At 32.1% G+C, this 16,195-nt stretch overlaps 1 protein-coding gene across 3 annotated transcripts in view; it reads right to left on the minus strand.

Annotated features, from left to right (window-relative positions):
* Positions 1-16,195, minus strand: part of LOC108684379 (tRNA dimethylallyltransferase, mitochondrial) — a 103,247-nt gene that overhangs the window by 8,218 nt on the left and 78,834 nt on the right. For all 3 annotated transcript variants that reach the window (XM_018188656.1, XM_018188657.1, XM_018188658.1), the window contains one exon: positions 8,130-8,245. In XM_018188656.1, coding sequence (XP_018044145.1) covers positions 8,130-8,245 — 116 coding nt within the window. The remainder of the gene's footprint in view (positions 1-8,129; positions 8,246-16,195) is intronic.

Consider the following 16,195-nt stretch of genomic DNA (forward strand, 5'->3'; position numbering starts at 1 on the left):
TATATATACATAAAGAATAACGAGAAACACATTTTTATCGAAGTATTATCTATGTTGTCAGGATGTTGTAATTGACAGACGAATCTATAATACGCGCGAAACATTTAATTTCCATTTATGTAGATGACAAACTCAACTGTATTTATTATCTGCCATTTATCGAATATCTAGCGGAGACACTTCTCTCTGAATAATCCAGCAACTACGAATAGCTTTTAAAAAATATTATTTTTGCATCGATAAAGAGATGGAATAAACAAAATAAATGTTTCCCAGAACGAGAAAATTACGAGTAACTACTATACAACTAATATACAACTTTAACTAACTATGACTAATATAACAAGAAAGCTTGCTGTTGAGAATATCTGACAATTTTATGATAAATCGTGTTTATCAGTGAATCTTTGATGATTGACTGGACAACTAAAATATACCTGAGTTTTCATTGATTACATACAGTATCAATATATTGTCACATTTGAGTTACAATTTTTATGTTTCGATTTAAACAACGCCAATCAATAATCGGTTGTCCCAAAGGGCTTAAGATTAAATTAATATTAAAATTGAAAAAGAAATTAGAAATTAATTAATTATATCTCGTTAAATTGGAGGATTTATCTATTTCTTATTCTATGGTAATCTTACTTCGCTTATCATTAATGATATTTCTAAACTAGATATATATATATGTAACTTGAATGATAAGGCGCGATAAGATTCTTGTCTCGAATACTTAACGAAATCGTGCCAATAGCTTTATCGTGAAGATGTTTCTGTTATTGCGTTACAATATATCGATATTCTATATATATATATATAAATATATATTGCGTAATTAAATGATAAAAAGTAAAGCTACCGCGATATTCTTCCGGCGAGTAATCTTACATTGTTTATATGCGAGAAAAAAAAGAGAATTAATGGGCGTATAACGTATGTGAATGTATCAGAAATTAATTTCTTCTTGCATAACATAAAATGAGCCATTAGCTGTTTCTCATACATTATGACATATGTGTCATATTTTAAAGATCAATGTGCATTCGTTACTTCTTATTAACTTTAGGACATCATGGATGTACGGTCTCCATAAGAATTTATCTGCCAGTTGAGAAAATTAAGCGATATCGATTAAAGCGGGCGGACGCGGAGAGACATCGCGCGAGACGAGATCGTCACAGGTGTGACGAGATGAACAAGGAAATAAGCTCGCAGCTGTGACTGATAAGTGATTGAGTCTACCTATGCTATCCTATCCTTCAGTTCCGTATTTACATCGACTTCACTGCAATAAGAGGACCCGATAAGAGGAATGTCGCACATGATGCGGCGAACGCGATCGACCGCACCTTCCAGCAGGAAAGGATCGCGAAGCGATTCCGATGCTCGTTTCGCATGATTCCTTCTGGTCATACCGGTTAGGATAGCTGCGACCAACTTTATTATCAAAACAAAAAGAAAAATGACACGTCTCGCGTGATAAGCTTTGAAATAAATAGCCAAACGTAAGCGCGCAAAATAAATGACTGAAGCAAAGGTCTTATTTCTAACTCGACCGCAGGTGGCATACGAAGTGTGTTTTGTTTCGCAGTATAATGCACATTCGCGATTAGGTTTAATGTGTTTTACGATTTATATCACTGCAGCTTACCAAGCGATAAAGGCATTTGCTGTCAAACACGTGACGATATCAATTAATCATCTAATTAATTCTACTACACAAGACTCGGTAAAATAACTGATACAATTTTTTATTAAAAATATAAAATATTTGAGTTCCAGAAACTTATTTAAAATAAAAAAATATAAAATATGTTTGGAAAACTTTAAAATATTAAATATTTAAAATATCAAATAAGAAATAGATCAGAAATTATTTAAAATATATATAATAAATAACCCTTTCATTATTTTACTTAAAATATATATTTTAAATAACTTTTAAATTCAACCGAGCCCTGAATACAACATATTTTTTCTGTATATTTTTTGTTTATTATAATTCTACCTGCGCAGATCACAGTGCTATTTCACAATTTGCAAATTGAAGACAGCTCGAGGCTCGTCCGCATGTATGCGGAATATAATGATACGTGGTCCGGCAATAAACGTGAACGTGACCGATGCCTCTCTATTTACATTGCACTACTTTCCCTGCTATCACAATAGCAAAGATCTCGGTGAACGAAGAAAGCACCGAATCGCCGTAAAGCTATCGCCTCTCCAGTAGAAATGACCAACAATAAAGTCACGATTATCGATTGTTGGTTTATTTCGAAAGTAGTGTGAACATTTGGAAGAGCACCGTAACACAAAAATTATGCAAAAGAAGGAATAATTTAACGGGAGAATAATAAAAAATTGTGCAATCATCTCTGTAGCATTATATTATTGCGAATGTTTTTCTAGGAAGATTATCTTTATATAAATTAAAACCGAGATTAAAATTTGATTCTCGTGTTTAATTACAAACTAATTTTCTTATTAAAATATAAGTATAAATAGGTCACAAATAAATTTTCTATCTAAATTTCAAACACAGAATTAGGCCACTTACAAATTAACCTCGTCTATTACATTTTCGGAATTCTTAGGTGAGAAACGAATTAAGAACGATCAATCAACATCACACGATCGACAAACTTCTTGCGGATATCTAATAATAATGGGTTTCTTTTGATTCTTCTTGCGAGAACGATAAGCAAAATATTTCGTGATAGCCATCAGATTTTCGAGGAATGTGATGACACGTAAATAGCGCTGGTCAGATCTCTCTCTCCCTCTCTCTCTCTCTCTCTCTCTCTCTCTCTCTCTCTCTCTCCAACTCTCTCACTCTCTCTCGCGGCGTGAGATACGGCAAATAAAGATCGCGGCTTGCGACCAACCACAGAGTTCCGTGATTTAATGTGTTGCTTTGCTTGCGTGCAAACAACTTTAAATTACTCCTTTAAATAATAAAACTTAACGAGTATGTATATATGCGTAAAATATACAACATTCCGTAATATTAATACTTTTCTGTAACATTAATTAACGTTGCTGCATGGATAAAACATGAACAAGAAGCTTTCCGATGTTGTTGAGTAACAATCATATTGCTATAATTAAATTGGCAATCGATGGCAATCTAACTGAATTATCACTTTGAACAAACTTTCTCTTTTATTACTTCAATGTCATTATATCTTCTCGATAAAAAGCACTATAAAGAGAAACAAGATGTGAAAGATTTAACTTCTATATAGATATATAGATATGTATCATAAGCATCAAATAAATGTGTGATATACGTCGGGCAAAAATGTGCACTATATGTATAATGTGACACGATGCGCAAAGTGGTAACGTTATACTATCGCGTAATATACGCCTTACTTCCAATTCCTTTCTGGGAAAAGACAATGTCAGGTTCCGTTTTTTTTTGCATTTCTGCATCAAGTATATGCAAGCAAGATTAAATAATTATATTAAAAATCACAAATCTCTTTCTCTCTGAAAATTTATGTCGGTTGGTTCAGGTACGATCAGAGAAATATCTCGTTTCTATTCTGTATCCTATTCTACCATTCGTGTATCGTATTACACTGTTAGATATCCAAAGAGAGAGAGAGAAAGAGAGAGAGAGAGAGAGAGAGAGAGAGAGAGAGAGAAATGGTAATCCAATCCCTTGAGTTAAATGACATTTTGTTATTTTTAACTTCCATGTGTATCAAATGTAAATCCCTTTCTGTGGTTGAATCATTTAGTTTCAAAGCAAATGTTCAAAGCAAATAATAACGTATGAATTTATTGTAAATTAAATTTGAAAGAGAATCAAAGAACTCCACAATCCAATTTTCCATATAATTAGTGCGGAGCCCTTTAATACATTTCTTGAATTAAATTGTTTTAATCCTATTGTTTTAGTTAAGTTAACACAGTATATTGAATAAAAGCAGTGGCGTTCTATAGAAATAATTAAAAATCACTTATATTGGATTTAATTTGACATTATGAACGTAATAGTTAATAGCGTTTATTTATTTGTACAAACGCCTGTGCAAACAATTTTATCTCTAAACCGCTGGACCATAAAAATACCACAATTATTGGCGCGTTCCGAGGAATAGTTTCACTTAAATTCGAAGTTAACTAATGTCTTTTCCGATCGCGATTTCTTACCAACTTCTGACTTGCGGTCAAGGAAGTTTGTCGCTTTTCTTCCGTGACTGAACTTCTGCCACGCTATTATTTATCACTCGTGGCGCACATTGCTACGAAAAATCACGATAAAATTAGCTTCCAGACTGCACTTTCTTCGACAGCACCTCTCAGAGCTGTCCGTAATCGAGGCGCGCGATATTTCCTCCCTGCTGTCCGTTATGTTATACTTTCCCTTTGATTTACTACCTATCACATCTGATCAATACTTCATTTGTAATAAAATAATTTACAATCGCCATTTCTATTACACAATTCAACAATAAATCACCTTTCCTCTCTAAAGTTATATTCTCTCCATAGTTATACATATTCCAAATATTCTTTTCGCGTTAAACACTCTTGACATAATTTGCATAGTAGTTAGGATTTTAAATAATTGAGGTGAAATGAACAAAAATGGCGCTTTTAAAAAATTTTTTCTTAATGAATTATTATTTTTGTATTTATTTACATGCATACATTCTCTCTTTCTCCCTTTCGCTTAATAAAGTTGTCTTGTTTTTGAGTCCAAAAATATCCGTTGAATCATGTTGTCTACGCTTTATCTCTCACATCGCCTATTTCTGCAATCGATAATTCCGTTTTCCGAATATATCCGTTATGTGATTAATTTGAATCAAGTTGCGTGAACTGCTCATTTCAGAATGTTTAATTTTGATATTCTCGAATCTCTTTTGCTCGTCCCACGTGAACCGAACTTAATTTTTCCGCCAAACACATTAGTCCGACTCGAGTTCGATCGCGTGTATTTACTTTTGAGTTAGTCACGCATTTATACACGAAAAGTATGCGCGTTCTAACATCAGTCACGTCGCTAATTGCATCTTTCAATTACGACGATTCATCGAGTAATTAGCGTTCTATGTTATTCTATGTTTCCGAGGCTGAAAACCTGGGAGTCGAGTCCGACTCACGGGAAACCGCGTCTCAGTCATTTAACCACCATCTTTCTTTTCTATGAGGCAGAAGGGACTAGGGGAAAGGAAGGTGGCAGCTCATTAGATGGTGATTAATTTTCGGCCCGACGCTGCGCACACATAATCGCTCGCCCGTGCTTTTCCTCGTGGTTGGCTACTTCCTTTATTTTCGCACCGACATCCGGTCGCATTACCGCCCGCGACTTCCGCAAGCGAGGAAGGCTAGGAGAAAAGGGTAAGCCCATTCATTAAGTATATCTACTAATAACGGTAGTACGAGTTACCGGGTCACATGTCTTGATAGCATGCATCTACACGATCTGTAAATTTGACGATACATGGAAAGAATAATTTTGTTGAAGTATCTAAAAATTTAGCTATGTACAAATATGAAAATAAATTTGTTAGTCTATCGAAATAACCTTTTAAGAATCTCAAGCATGATGAGCAATGTTGCATAAAGTTTTGACATTCTATCAACCAATTCTTTCCGCACGCATATGTAAAGATGTGTTCATGGTGAAAATAAAAAAGAATTGATGAAATGAATTTTCTCGATCTTTAAGCATAACCATAGCGGGAAGAACCGATGTCACCGAAGAAGGCAGCGCCGATTTTCAAAACAGATTATAAGATATCAAAATCCTTTCTAATTTTTTCATTCTATTAGTCATTTCCTCATTCGATATTTTTATTGATACTGAGTATCCTACTTACATTTGCATAGCGATGTATTTCAATAAATCTTCTTTAAAACGTATACTGAATGAGTTATTAGTAATAGAAAATTTATTTTACTAATTTAAAATCTCTATGTATTAGCTATAAATCTTTATATATTAGCGTAGAATAACATGATTTTTCCTAAAATTTAAATTTATTTAATATTTTTAATAAATACGATAATATAAATAAAAAATATATTTTAATAGTTTAATAGTTTATATTTAATAGTTCTTACAATCTATATATTAACTTTTCATATACGCACACATATTTTTATTTACTCTAGACACTCTAGGTCTTTTCTGTCCAACCCAAATTTTTTTACTGTGTGTTCTAGCTTCCAAAGCTTCCAAAAAATTTAGAAAAGTTCAGGATTACTTTTCAACAAATGTTAAAATCTTTATTCAACAAAAATTAATATGTGCCAAGAAATTTGAGAGTAAAATTTCTAGGTAAAAAAAAACTCAGTGTACCATGTCTACTTAGGATTAATAATACTTTTCTTATTCATGCTTTATTGATGCAAACTGATTATGACCTGGGTGTTTTTTTATTATTTAGCATTACGAAGAAGTAACGCATTGCTGATTTCTAATGATTTGATTCATGCACATTCCATATGCATAAGAAAAATAAACAGGATATTCCAGACTGCCTAATCTTTTATATAAATCTTTTATATAACTTTAGATTTCTTACTCAATTCAGAAATAATATTCATCTAATATAAATAAAACTCTGTTATTGTTTCTTATTTATATTTAAGTACTAGCTTATGTATAATCAATTCGTTCAGAAGATTTCATAAATAATGAAATCTTTATTTAATAATTAATATAAATTTTAGAAATAATTTTTATATAAATCCTACTTTAATAAAAATTTCATTGCTAAGATTTGCGGGGTAGAATAATAAAATTTGCGTACATGAGCAAAGATTCTCTGTACATAAATCACGACAGAAAATTACGTTTAAAATGAATTGTTAATGAATTTTATCGATATCTCTAAGACCTTAGAAATATTTGAAATTATCTCAAAGATAAATGGCACCTTTAAAACAGAATCGTGAATATCGAGATTCACCGAGAGATTTTATGTATTGCGAGGGATCACGATAAGCAACTACAACTTTGTATATTGATCCACTCGTTATCCTTGACGTATTCCCATTTACATTCTCCGCTTGCAATAAGGAAATTTTTATTCACAAAGTTCCTTCAGAAGAAGCATGCTAATTAGGACACTGATTGGAATCAGTGAAATCCCGCATCAACTCATGTACTTCAAGCACAGTGTTAGTAATAATCGTTACTTAATTGTCGATTGTAGGATTTTCCATTATAAAGATACCCGTGTAATTTATAGTTCTTACTACAATTCTATATACAGGATTATCACAGAAAATGAATTTGGAAATTTCCTTTTCCCAAATTTTCTAAACGAAAATTGTTTATAAAGCGAAACTTTTGATAATAATTTATTTGTAAATAAAACTTGATTGGAACAACTCAGAACTACCGCCAGAAATGCTGAAATTAATCGGTATGACACATTTCCGCCAAGTGCTGGTAGCTATAGTTAAAATTGTTTAAAAAATATTTATAAAGCGCAACTTTAACAATAATTTATTTGTATAGAACTCAAGCGAAACAATGTCAGAATTATTGTCAAAAATACTCAAAATTATCGGGGACATATTTCTGTGGAGTTCGAATATTCTAATCTGTGTAAAAATTATTAATACTTGGAATTTTGTCCTGAAATATCATATAATAATCAATTTAACATACTATGTCTACGTTATAGCAGTACGCAATGGTGAAGGGAAAGATGTTATTAAAGAATATGACTTCACATATGTAAGAATGGTATTCGTACTGTAGGCTGTGCCCATGTCATGTCGATCATTTAATATCTAGGATATGCTACATACCTTTTTAATAATATACGAATACTTTCTAAGCATAGCAATGACATTTGTCATATTGGACAGCTCTGATGATGAACCATCGAATGAATAAAATGACATCATTAGAAGGTCAGAACTACTGTCAGCGGGGGTTTGAGGATTTAAACTTACTTTTTGTCTTGTAGTATATCGATCTATTGTAATTTTACTCTTATTATTATTTTAATCTTAATTTGAGTATTATCTACGTATAACGAAAATTGAGATGATGACTTAAGTGGAAAAGGGAAAAGAAAAAGAGAGCAAATCTTTGAACTTGTATTGAATTCCATGTGATGAAACACTATGCTAAGAGATATACTCACGTGTTAGATTTAATTCGTTGCTCGTTGTAGCTGCGATGAAAGTCAAGTAATTCCTGCACCAAACCAACCTCCATCATGCCATCGACTCGGTCATTCAGTCTGTTATCGAGGATCTTCTGCAAAATTTCGAGAAAAGGAGAGCTCCCTTATTAATTAAGCATGACGACATTGATAGAAATCGTCCGTTATGCAATTATTCGATTCAATCGCGTAATATTTCAACGTAACTGTTTTACCGAGATTCTGGGCATTAAATATTCCATCTAACGACAGCGCGAGATTCTTTTTCACGATTCATCCAAACTGAGTTTATAATAAATAAACGTTTTAACAATCGACTTTACTCGCCGAGAACGAGAAGCGAACCGCGAAGAACAGGAATTCGTTCAGGTAAATAATGAAATCTTTATTTAATAATTAATATAAATTTTAGAAATAATTTTTATATAAATCCTACTTTAATAAAAATTTCATTGCTAAGATTTGCGGGGTAGAATAATAAAATTTGCGTACATGAGCAAAGATTCTCTGTACATAAATCACGACAGAAAATTACGTTTAAAATGAATTGTTAATGAATTTTATCGATATCTCTAAGACCTTAGAAACATTTGAAATTATCTCAAAGATAAATGGCACTTTTAAAACAGAATCGTGAATATCGAGATTCACCGAGAGATTTTATGTATTGCGAGGGATCACGATAAGCAACTACAACTTTGTATATTGATCCACTCGTTAAACTAATAACCTGTCACAGTACGTATCCAGTATGAATATGATCATTCTTTTAATGTTATGGATTAAGCGTTGTGACATGAATGAATAGAAAAGAGTGGAGAAACTGCGAACACTTAAGGGAAAAGTCAAATAAAGTTGATTATTTATCAATTATATAAATCTTTATTCAAGAGATACAGGAAAGGACAGTGTTTTGCTGAAGTATTTAATAATTTAGCCAGATAAAGATCAGAAAATAATTTTGAAGTATCAAAATATACAGGATATTCAAGCTGGTTGATAGAATATAAAAATTGTTTACAGCACTCGTCGTACTTTTCTAAATAATTATTTTGATTTCAACAAAATTATTTTCAAATCTGTAAATATATTTTCAGATCTAATTAAATTTTAGATTTTAATAAAATAGTTCTTCACATACAGTTATTTGGCTTTAATCTATTATACAATAATAAATATTATCTTAAATGGCATATGCAGTTTGGCATAGTCGTGTATTGTAATGCAGCTCACTAAGCTCCGATTATCAACGTTATTTTGACTTTAAGTAAAGTTTAAAACTCTCTTTTTCTCTTTAATGCTGAGAGAGAGAGAGAGAGAGAGAGAGAGAGAGAGAAAATAAACAGAGTTTTAAGCCTTGTTTCAAATCAAAGTAACATTAGTGCAATCGGGTCTAAAAGTACATTGGATGCAAGAAGTGAATCATCAATAATATACTGTAGTAGTTTACATTTACCTCGTGTTTGCAATTCCTCCACTTTACTCTATAAAAATTTAGAGTTTAAAACAAATTAGCAGAAATACATTCGTAAGTAGAACGTCGAAACGCAAAAGTGCCCTGGTATTTCGTAGGACACCTATCGTTCCTATGATCAGATAAGATACGAATTGGAATCATATCGATGACTACATATCTCTCGTTAAGATCACGATCCTGCTGAGAAAAAAAAAGAAGAAAAAAGAGAGCAATCGATATGTAGACTCAATATATAGGCTCAATATCGAGGACGGTCCTTGCTATTAATTAACGGTTCAACGACACTGAGAATAATCGACCATTCTGTTAGATAAGAAAAATTCGTTGGCCTTGGTAGCTATCCAAGTTTTGCAATTGTTCTTCTTCCACATGACCTTGCTAATAGCGAAAGCGTTAGAAGGTGACATGTCCTCGAGCCGGCTAACGTACGAGATTATACTGACAAGCCGGTTGTGCATGTGGCCGGTTTTCGAGTAGTTTTAAGCACGAGCGATACATCAATCTGACATATACGATTCACGAAGTAGACTTTGTACTCCTGTTTATCAGCGGTTTAAACATATCGATGATGCGGAAAATATCATTGAAAGCGATCGCGGGTAACGACACCTGTGCCATACTTCGAGGATAACAAGAAAAGCATTAATATACAGAGTGTTTCAGGACATTACGAACAAATTTTAGGGAATAGTAGATCTTATCAAAAATACAACTTGTTGTTGAATTTGTGTCTTCCGATGTATTTTTAGCCCCCGCCTCTTCCTCCCCCTTTTACTTGTTTTATCTTTTCGCAAAAAACAAAATCAAACATAAATTGATTCTTTTGGGTGCTTTTAGTGAAATATACTATTCCTTGAAGTTTGTCGTGAAACATTCTGTATAATCGCGTAATTTATTTTGTGTATAATCGAGAAATATCTTTTGGATTTACAACATGGCCCGTTATTCTGAGAGATGCACGAAAAAATAGTTAAACGCGCACACGCAATTGCACATAAAATTCAATGTCAAATGCTGTTGTCCGTTTCTGCGGTTTAATAATCTAATACACCATAAAAGATTGATAAATGAAAGCGTGTAATATGAATCAGAGAATTGCATTAATCGCGCAAACGCAGAGTTTTTGTTACGAGCACAGTAATCACGGAGGCATGAGAGATTTTATAATAATAAAAATGTTGCTTCCAATTTTAATTTCCTGTTCCTATATTTTCGCCGTGTTCGACCTTGGTCAATGTCCGAGACAAGGCTGAACTAATATTCTATAGAGCATAAAGTATAAATTAATTAAATTTCGCATTTAATAATCCTTACTAATGAATAATACTGATAAATGGTATATAATAAATTATATCAAATAACAGATAATATTTATGTTATAGCTGAATACAATTAAATAAGCGAATGTAGAATGCCTGCTACAGTCGCATCGTGGTAACACAAAGAATCGAAATTGGCTTGCCGTAGTTGCTGACGTAATTGTAGACACTCTTAATTAAATAAGTGTTTAACGATCGAGCAGTTTCGTATCACGATATTGCGCGAATCGCGAATTCAAGATATAATCGACTTTCCAAAATTAGTCGCATTAAAAAGTAAATGAACGAACTGGCGAATGTTTGATTATAAGAATGTTGAATGAATTACAGATGTTTTCAAAATAATGAAAAAAATTATAAACAAATTACGAATTATTCTAAATCACACTTAAAAGTAATATAAAAAATTTAATGGCAGTTTAGAACATAAATTAACAATTAAGTCAAAAAATAGAAGTGTTTTTATCTCTTTTATGATGGAAATATAATTAAGAAATAATTAAAAAATTTCAATTTTTTTATATAAGTACTTTAAATATTTAATATAATTTATGTAAAATTTTATTGCAATACGCAGATTACTTGTTCTATAAATAAACAAAATTTATTTATTTATTATAGAACAAGTAATCTCGGTAATGAAACTTTGTATAAATTATCTTAAACATTTAAAATATTTATATAAACAACTGAAATTTTTGTTATTATTTTTGTAAAACAATTTAATTTTAAATAACAAATAAAGTAAATGAACTATAAAAATGTGTTGCATTAAATAAAAATATTCTTTACACAATTTTATATATAGTTTATTTATAGTATAAATATTAACACATTTCCAATTTCAATTTACTTTGCAGGGATTGTATGATACATCCTTAAAGATACAACAGCAAACATAGAATAGAGAGTGTAAGCATGTCTAAGACTTTGCTTTGCGCCATCGTGTCTAAGACAAACAGCTACGATATTTGGAAGCGTTTTTTGCCTGATCAGGGCACTGAAATGTCGAAAATGTTCGAAGTTTCGATGCCTGTGAGACTATGTCTTGGGAAATATAACGTGTGTTTCGTTAAATACTAAAAATTATCGCTTTATTAATTCAGACATGAGAGTAACATACGATAAAATAATTTCTAATAATTTCCAATAATAATTTTTAATAATTTTTAATAATTTTTAATTTCGAATAATTTTTAATTTTTAATAACTTTTAATCATTTCACCATTATTTATTAAACAGATTTATTAGATAAAATACTTTCATACATAAAAATCGAAGTATATAAGAGTTTGCAAAAATCTACATCAGGGAAGACTCGCATTAACTATTTGTCAATATACGAATACCGGGATGTCTATTTCAATTTCCTACTAAAAAAATTTGATGGTATCCGATTAAATATCGACAAGCAATTTTGGATATATTTGGATAATTTCATATAAACTCATTAATTTAAATATTTGTGAAAAAATTTTGACTTTGTGGCATTAAACCTGGCTACATACAGAGTATTTAGTACTATCAAAAATTTTTTTTATATTTAATTTTAGAAAAAAATTTTTAGATAAAAATGGAACGCGATTTTAAGAGGGACATTTTGTGATCCACTTTTGTTTAAAACATTTTTTCTAAAATTAAAAATAAAAGTTTTGGGGATGATAAATTAAAATGGATTACGCCTTATAAAGATATAATATTACGATATAATAATACGGGAAGCTGAATATCGACATATATTTTGTATTAAACAACTTTAAATTTGAAAAATAGGAGAGATTTAATTAGTATATTTATATACACACACACATGAGGTGTAAATCAGACCGGATTATCTCTATGCGAAACACCTTGAATAATGCTAATGCCGGTAATACTTGAACTTTATCAATCTAAATCTCGAAAAGTATTTAACCAAAAGAAGTCTCATTAAGATCTTGATGCCACAAGAATATTAAATAAAAAATAGAAGTTCCCATTAAAAATTTCAAAGTTGACTTTGAGAGCTTCTTTATATGTGCTCAAGATTAAATAAGTAGTCGTCATCTAATGTAGTTGTTAAAATCCTACAATTTTTGTATGTTTTTTTTCTCAAATGTCTTGTTTTCGAGATATTTTATTGATTCGATTTTTATAGCTGTAGAAAGAGGAAAAGTTATTTAGAATATCGATCATTAGACAAGGCTATATATTATTAGAATAAGTCTAGAAACAGTCTTGAAGGATAAGAAATAATAGGGATTTATAATCTGTAGCGAAATTCCATAGTATGTATCTGGATATCCTGAATATATTGATGTAGCATAAAACTTCCGGATATTGACATAATGGTTAATTATGAATAATGAAACTAATTATACATTTTTATATTTCTATAGAAATCTAATATTGGTTAACTTGTTATTGAAAAACAGAAATTAAGTAGATACTTATTTGGAATAAAAGTAATAGTAATTAAAAGTAATAGTAATAGTGAACTTTTAATATTTAAAATACGTATAATTAATTATTCTTTTACGTTAAATTTCAATTTTGACTTATTTTGATAAATTTAAACATTTTTATTTTCATATATTATCTATAAAGTTAACATATGACAAAAAATAATTTCTAAACATTTATTAAATAGATTTATTAGATAAGTATACTTTCATAGAGATAAAAGTTGCAATGTAAAAATCATAGTAATAAGAGAATTTATAAAAGTTTACATCAGTAGAGAATCAATTTATTATGGATAATAAAAATAATAACACATCTTTTGCATTCATCTCGTAAACTTCAAATTTTATTCTTTTTTTCGTCGATATTTCTTTGTTTTTTCGTTAATAGTTTGGATACACGAATCGTGCGAGAAGTTCGGGAGTCTTTGTTAACCGTAGAGCATGGTGGGGAAGGCGTGCGTCGCGGTGCCGTTGATGTTAGAGCCGTAGAACCGAATTGTAATTCTCACGGCCGTTCATGGTTAAAACGCGACCTCCGCAACCCGTTTCGGCTATGCGTTCACTTTAAATCCCATTTAAATGCCGGAGCCTCGCGCCCTATACACACACACCCACACACGCACGCACGTGTGTGACGCACACTTGCATGTGAATATGCATACACACGACTCTCTTCTCTTCATTTCATTCATGCGCGTCGCGGCGCTTGGGACACAGCCGTTGATGACGCAAGTCGATGGTCAAAGTCAGCTATTTGATGACCACACGGTACATAAGTCACTATGTCGCTAAACTACATTCCATATGTATCCACGTGCGTGTTCCGTGCGTTCACACTATGACAGAATTTACAACCAGCACGGGTGGCATTGAGATGGATATAGATGTGTGTGTGTGTGTGTGCGTGTGTGTCGAATTTTAGCAGCTATCTTTTTCATGTCAAATGTGAGATATGATATGATTATCGGGCATTTTTATAATTGACAGCGCGCGTAACTTCGATAACGCAAACAAAGTGGAGAAAATTGACATTTAAAAATACTTCTTCCTTACAAAAAAATGTTTTCTTTTAAATAATAACGCGATATCTAGCTTGAAAGCCTAAGTAGTTTTCCTTTTCGTAATTTTTAGAGTTAATATAACTGATCCAATAATTGCTTAAAAAATACATGAAATTTCTATCTAGATAATGCGTACATTAATATGGATTTTGAAACGAACAACTATAAAAATTGCCTTGATTTACAATTTGACACATGATAATATGGAAATTAAAAATGTTATTTAACTCAAGGGACTTTACCACACACACACACACACACACACACACACACACACACACACACACACACACACACACACACATATACCGCTCCTTGATATCTAACAATGTAACGTTTACACAAACTGATACGAATATTCCAGCGAATATTCCAAAGTCTTTGTTCGAATTTCATGGATCCGTGAGAGCTAATGATGCAAATAAAAAAAAGTACTCAATAGTCTACAGAGGAGTTCGGGACGTTCCGCAAATATCAGTGGTATCTCACTTGCGCGTGGATCGTTTCGCGCTTTTACGCCGCGGCCTTCGCCGAAATCAATGATCCCGTCTAGAGGTGAAAAAGTCAAAGGCCCGCGCTACGCGCCGCGCCGGCCGGATTCGGTAACCGCGTGCATACGAACGCGATCCCGGGCCATGGCTGTGTGGGCGATGCTACCGGGAATACGCGATTAGATCACGCGGATAAGACACGATTCGCCGTTTGCGGTCGGAAAACGAAACGGTGAAGCGCCGACGTCGGGTGCGAATTCCGCGACGTTGATGCAATGCCGAAACACCGGAGGCCGATCGACATCAATCCTTCGCGCAATCTCCTTCAGTTGCCCTAGACAAGGAAAAGGATAACGATATGCATTGTTATATCGTTGAGATGCGCATAAAGCATCGATCATCTCAATCTCATGTATATTACAGCATCTTTCTGTTTATCCATTGTCAATGTTACAATGTATGTTTATTCATTCAGCACAAACTTCTTTTTTTGTAACCTGATCATTTCTTATGATGCAAATAATATTAATTTCGTGCGTTTTTTATACCGCGACTTTTTGTTCTACCGTGATTTATATATTACAGGAAAATATAAAAAAATGAAAAATGCAAGTTTGTGAAAAGATATATACAATACATACATTCTGATCGGTTACATTCTTTGATATTTTAAGAGAATAAGTGTATTATTCTATTTTGCGTTATTCTAAAATAGAACAGAGATAATTCATCACTCTGTCATTAGCTCTTCGTAAGTGTGGATCCGCGAAGAATTTGAAGTTCCGGCAAAAGCCATTGACCAAGCTCCTCCGACTTTTTTCTATGACGGATAATATATTTTCTGGAAATCGTATAATGTGGCACGTAAATGCGACGGATTTCATAGTTCCTTTTTTTCATAATAATAATATGAACCAATGAAAGAAAGAAAGAAAGAGAAAAGAGAAAAATTCGTCCTATAATTTGGACAAATGATTTTCGTGGAAAATCGAACACGCCCACGGCATCGACCACATTTCGTGCGAATCTGGTTGTTTGTATCGATTTTTCGAGTTCACAAGAAAGAATTGCTACAAAGGGAAACAAAATAAAAGGCCGTCGGTACAAAAAAAAAATGGCGTACGTCAAGAACACGAGATCTATTCATATATAATTCATTTATTTCTCTTAAAATTTAACAAACAGAAGTATGCTTTTATGCTTTTTATGCTAGACAGAAACAATATAACGTAGATTATATATATATATATAT

The sequence above is a fragment of the Atta colombica genome, unplaced genomic scaffold (assembly GCF_001594045.1).
Source record: "Atta colombica isolate Treedump-2 unplaced genomic scaffold, Acol1.0 scaffold134, whole genome shotgun sequence".
Lineage (NCBI taxonomy): Eukaryota > Metazoa > Arthropoda > Insecta > Hymenoptera > Formicidae > Atta > Atta colombica.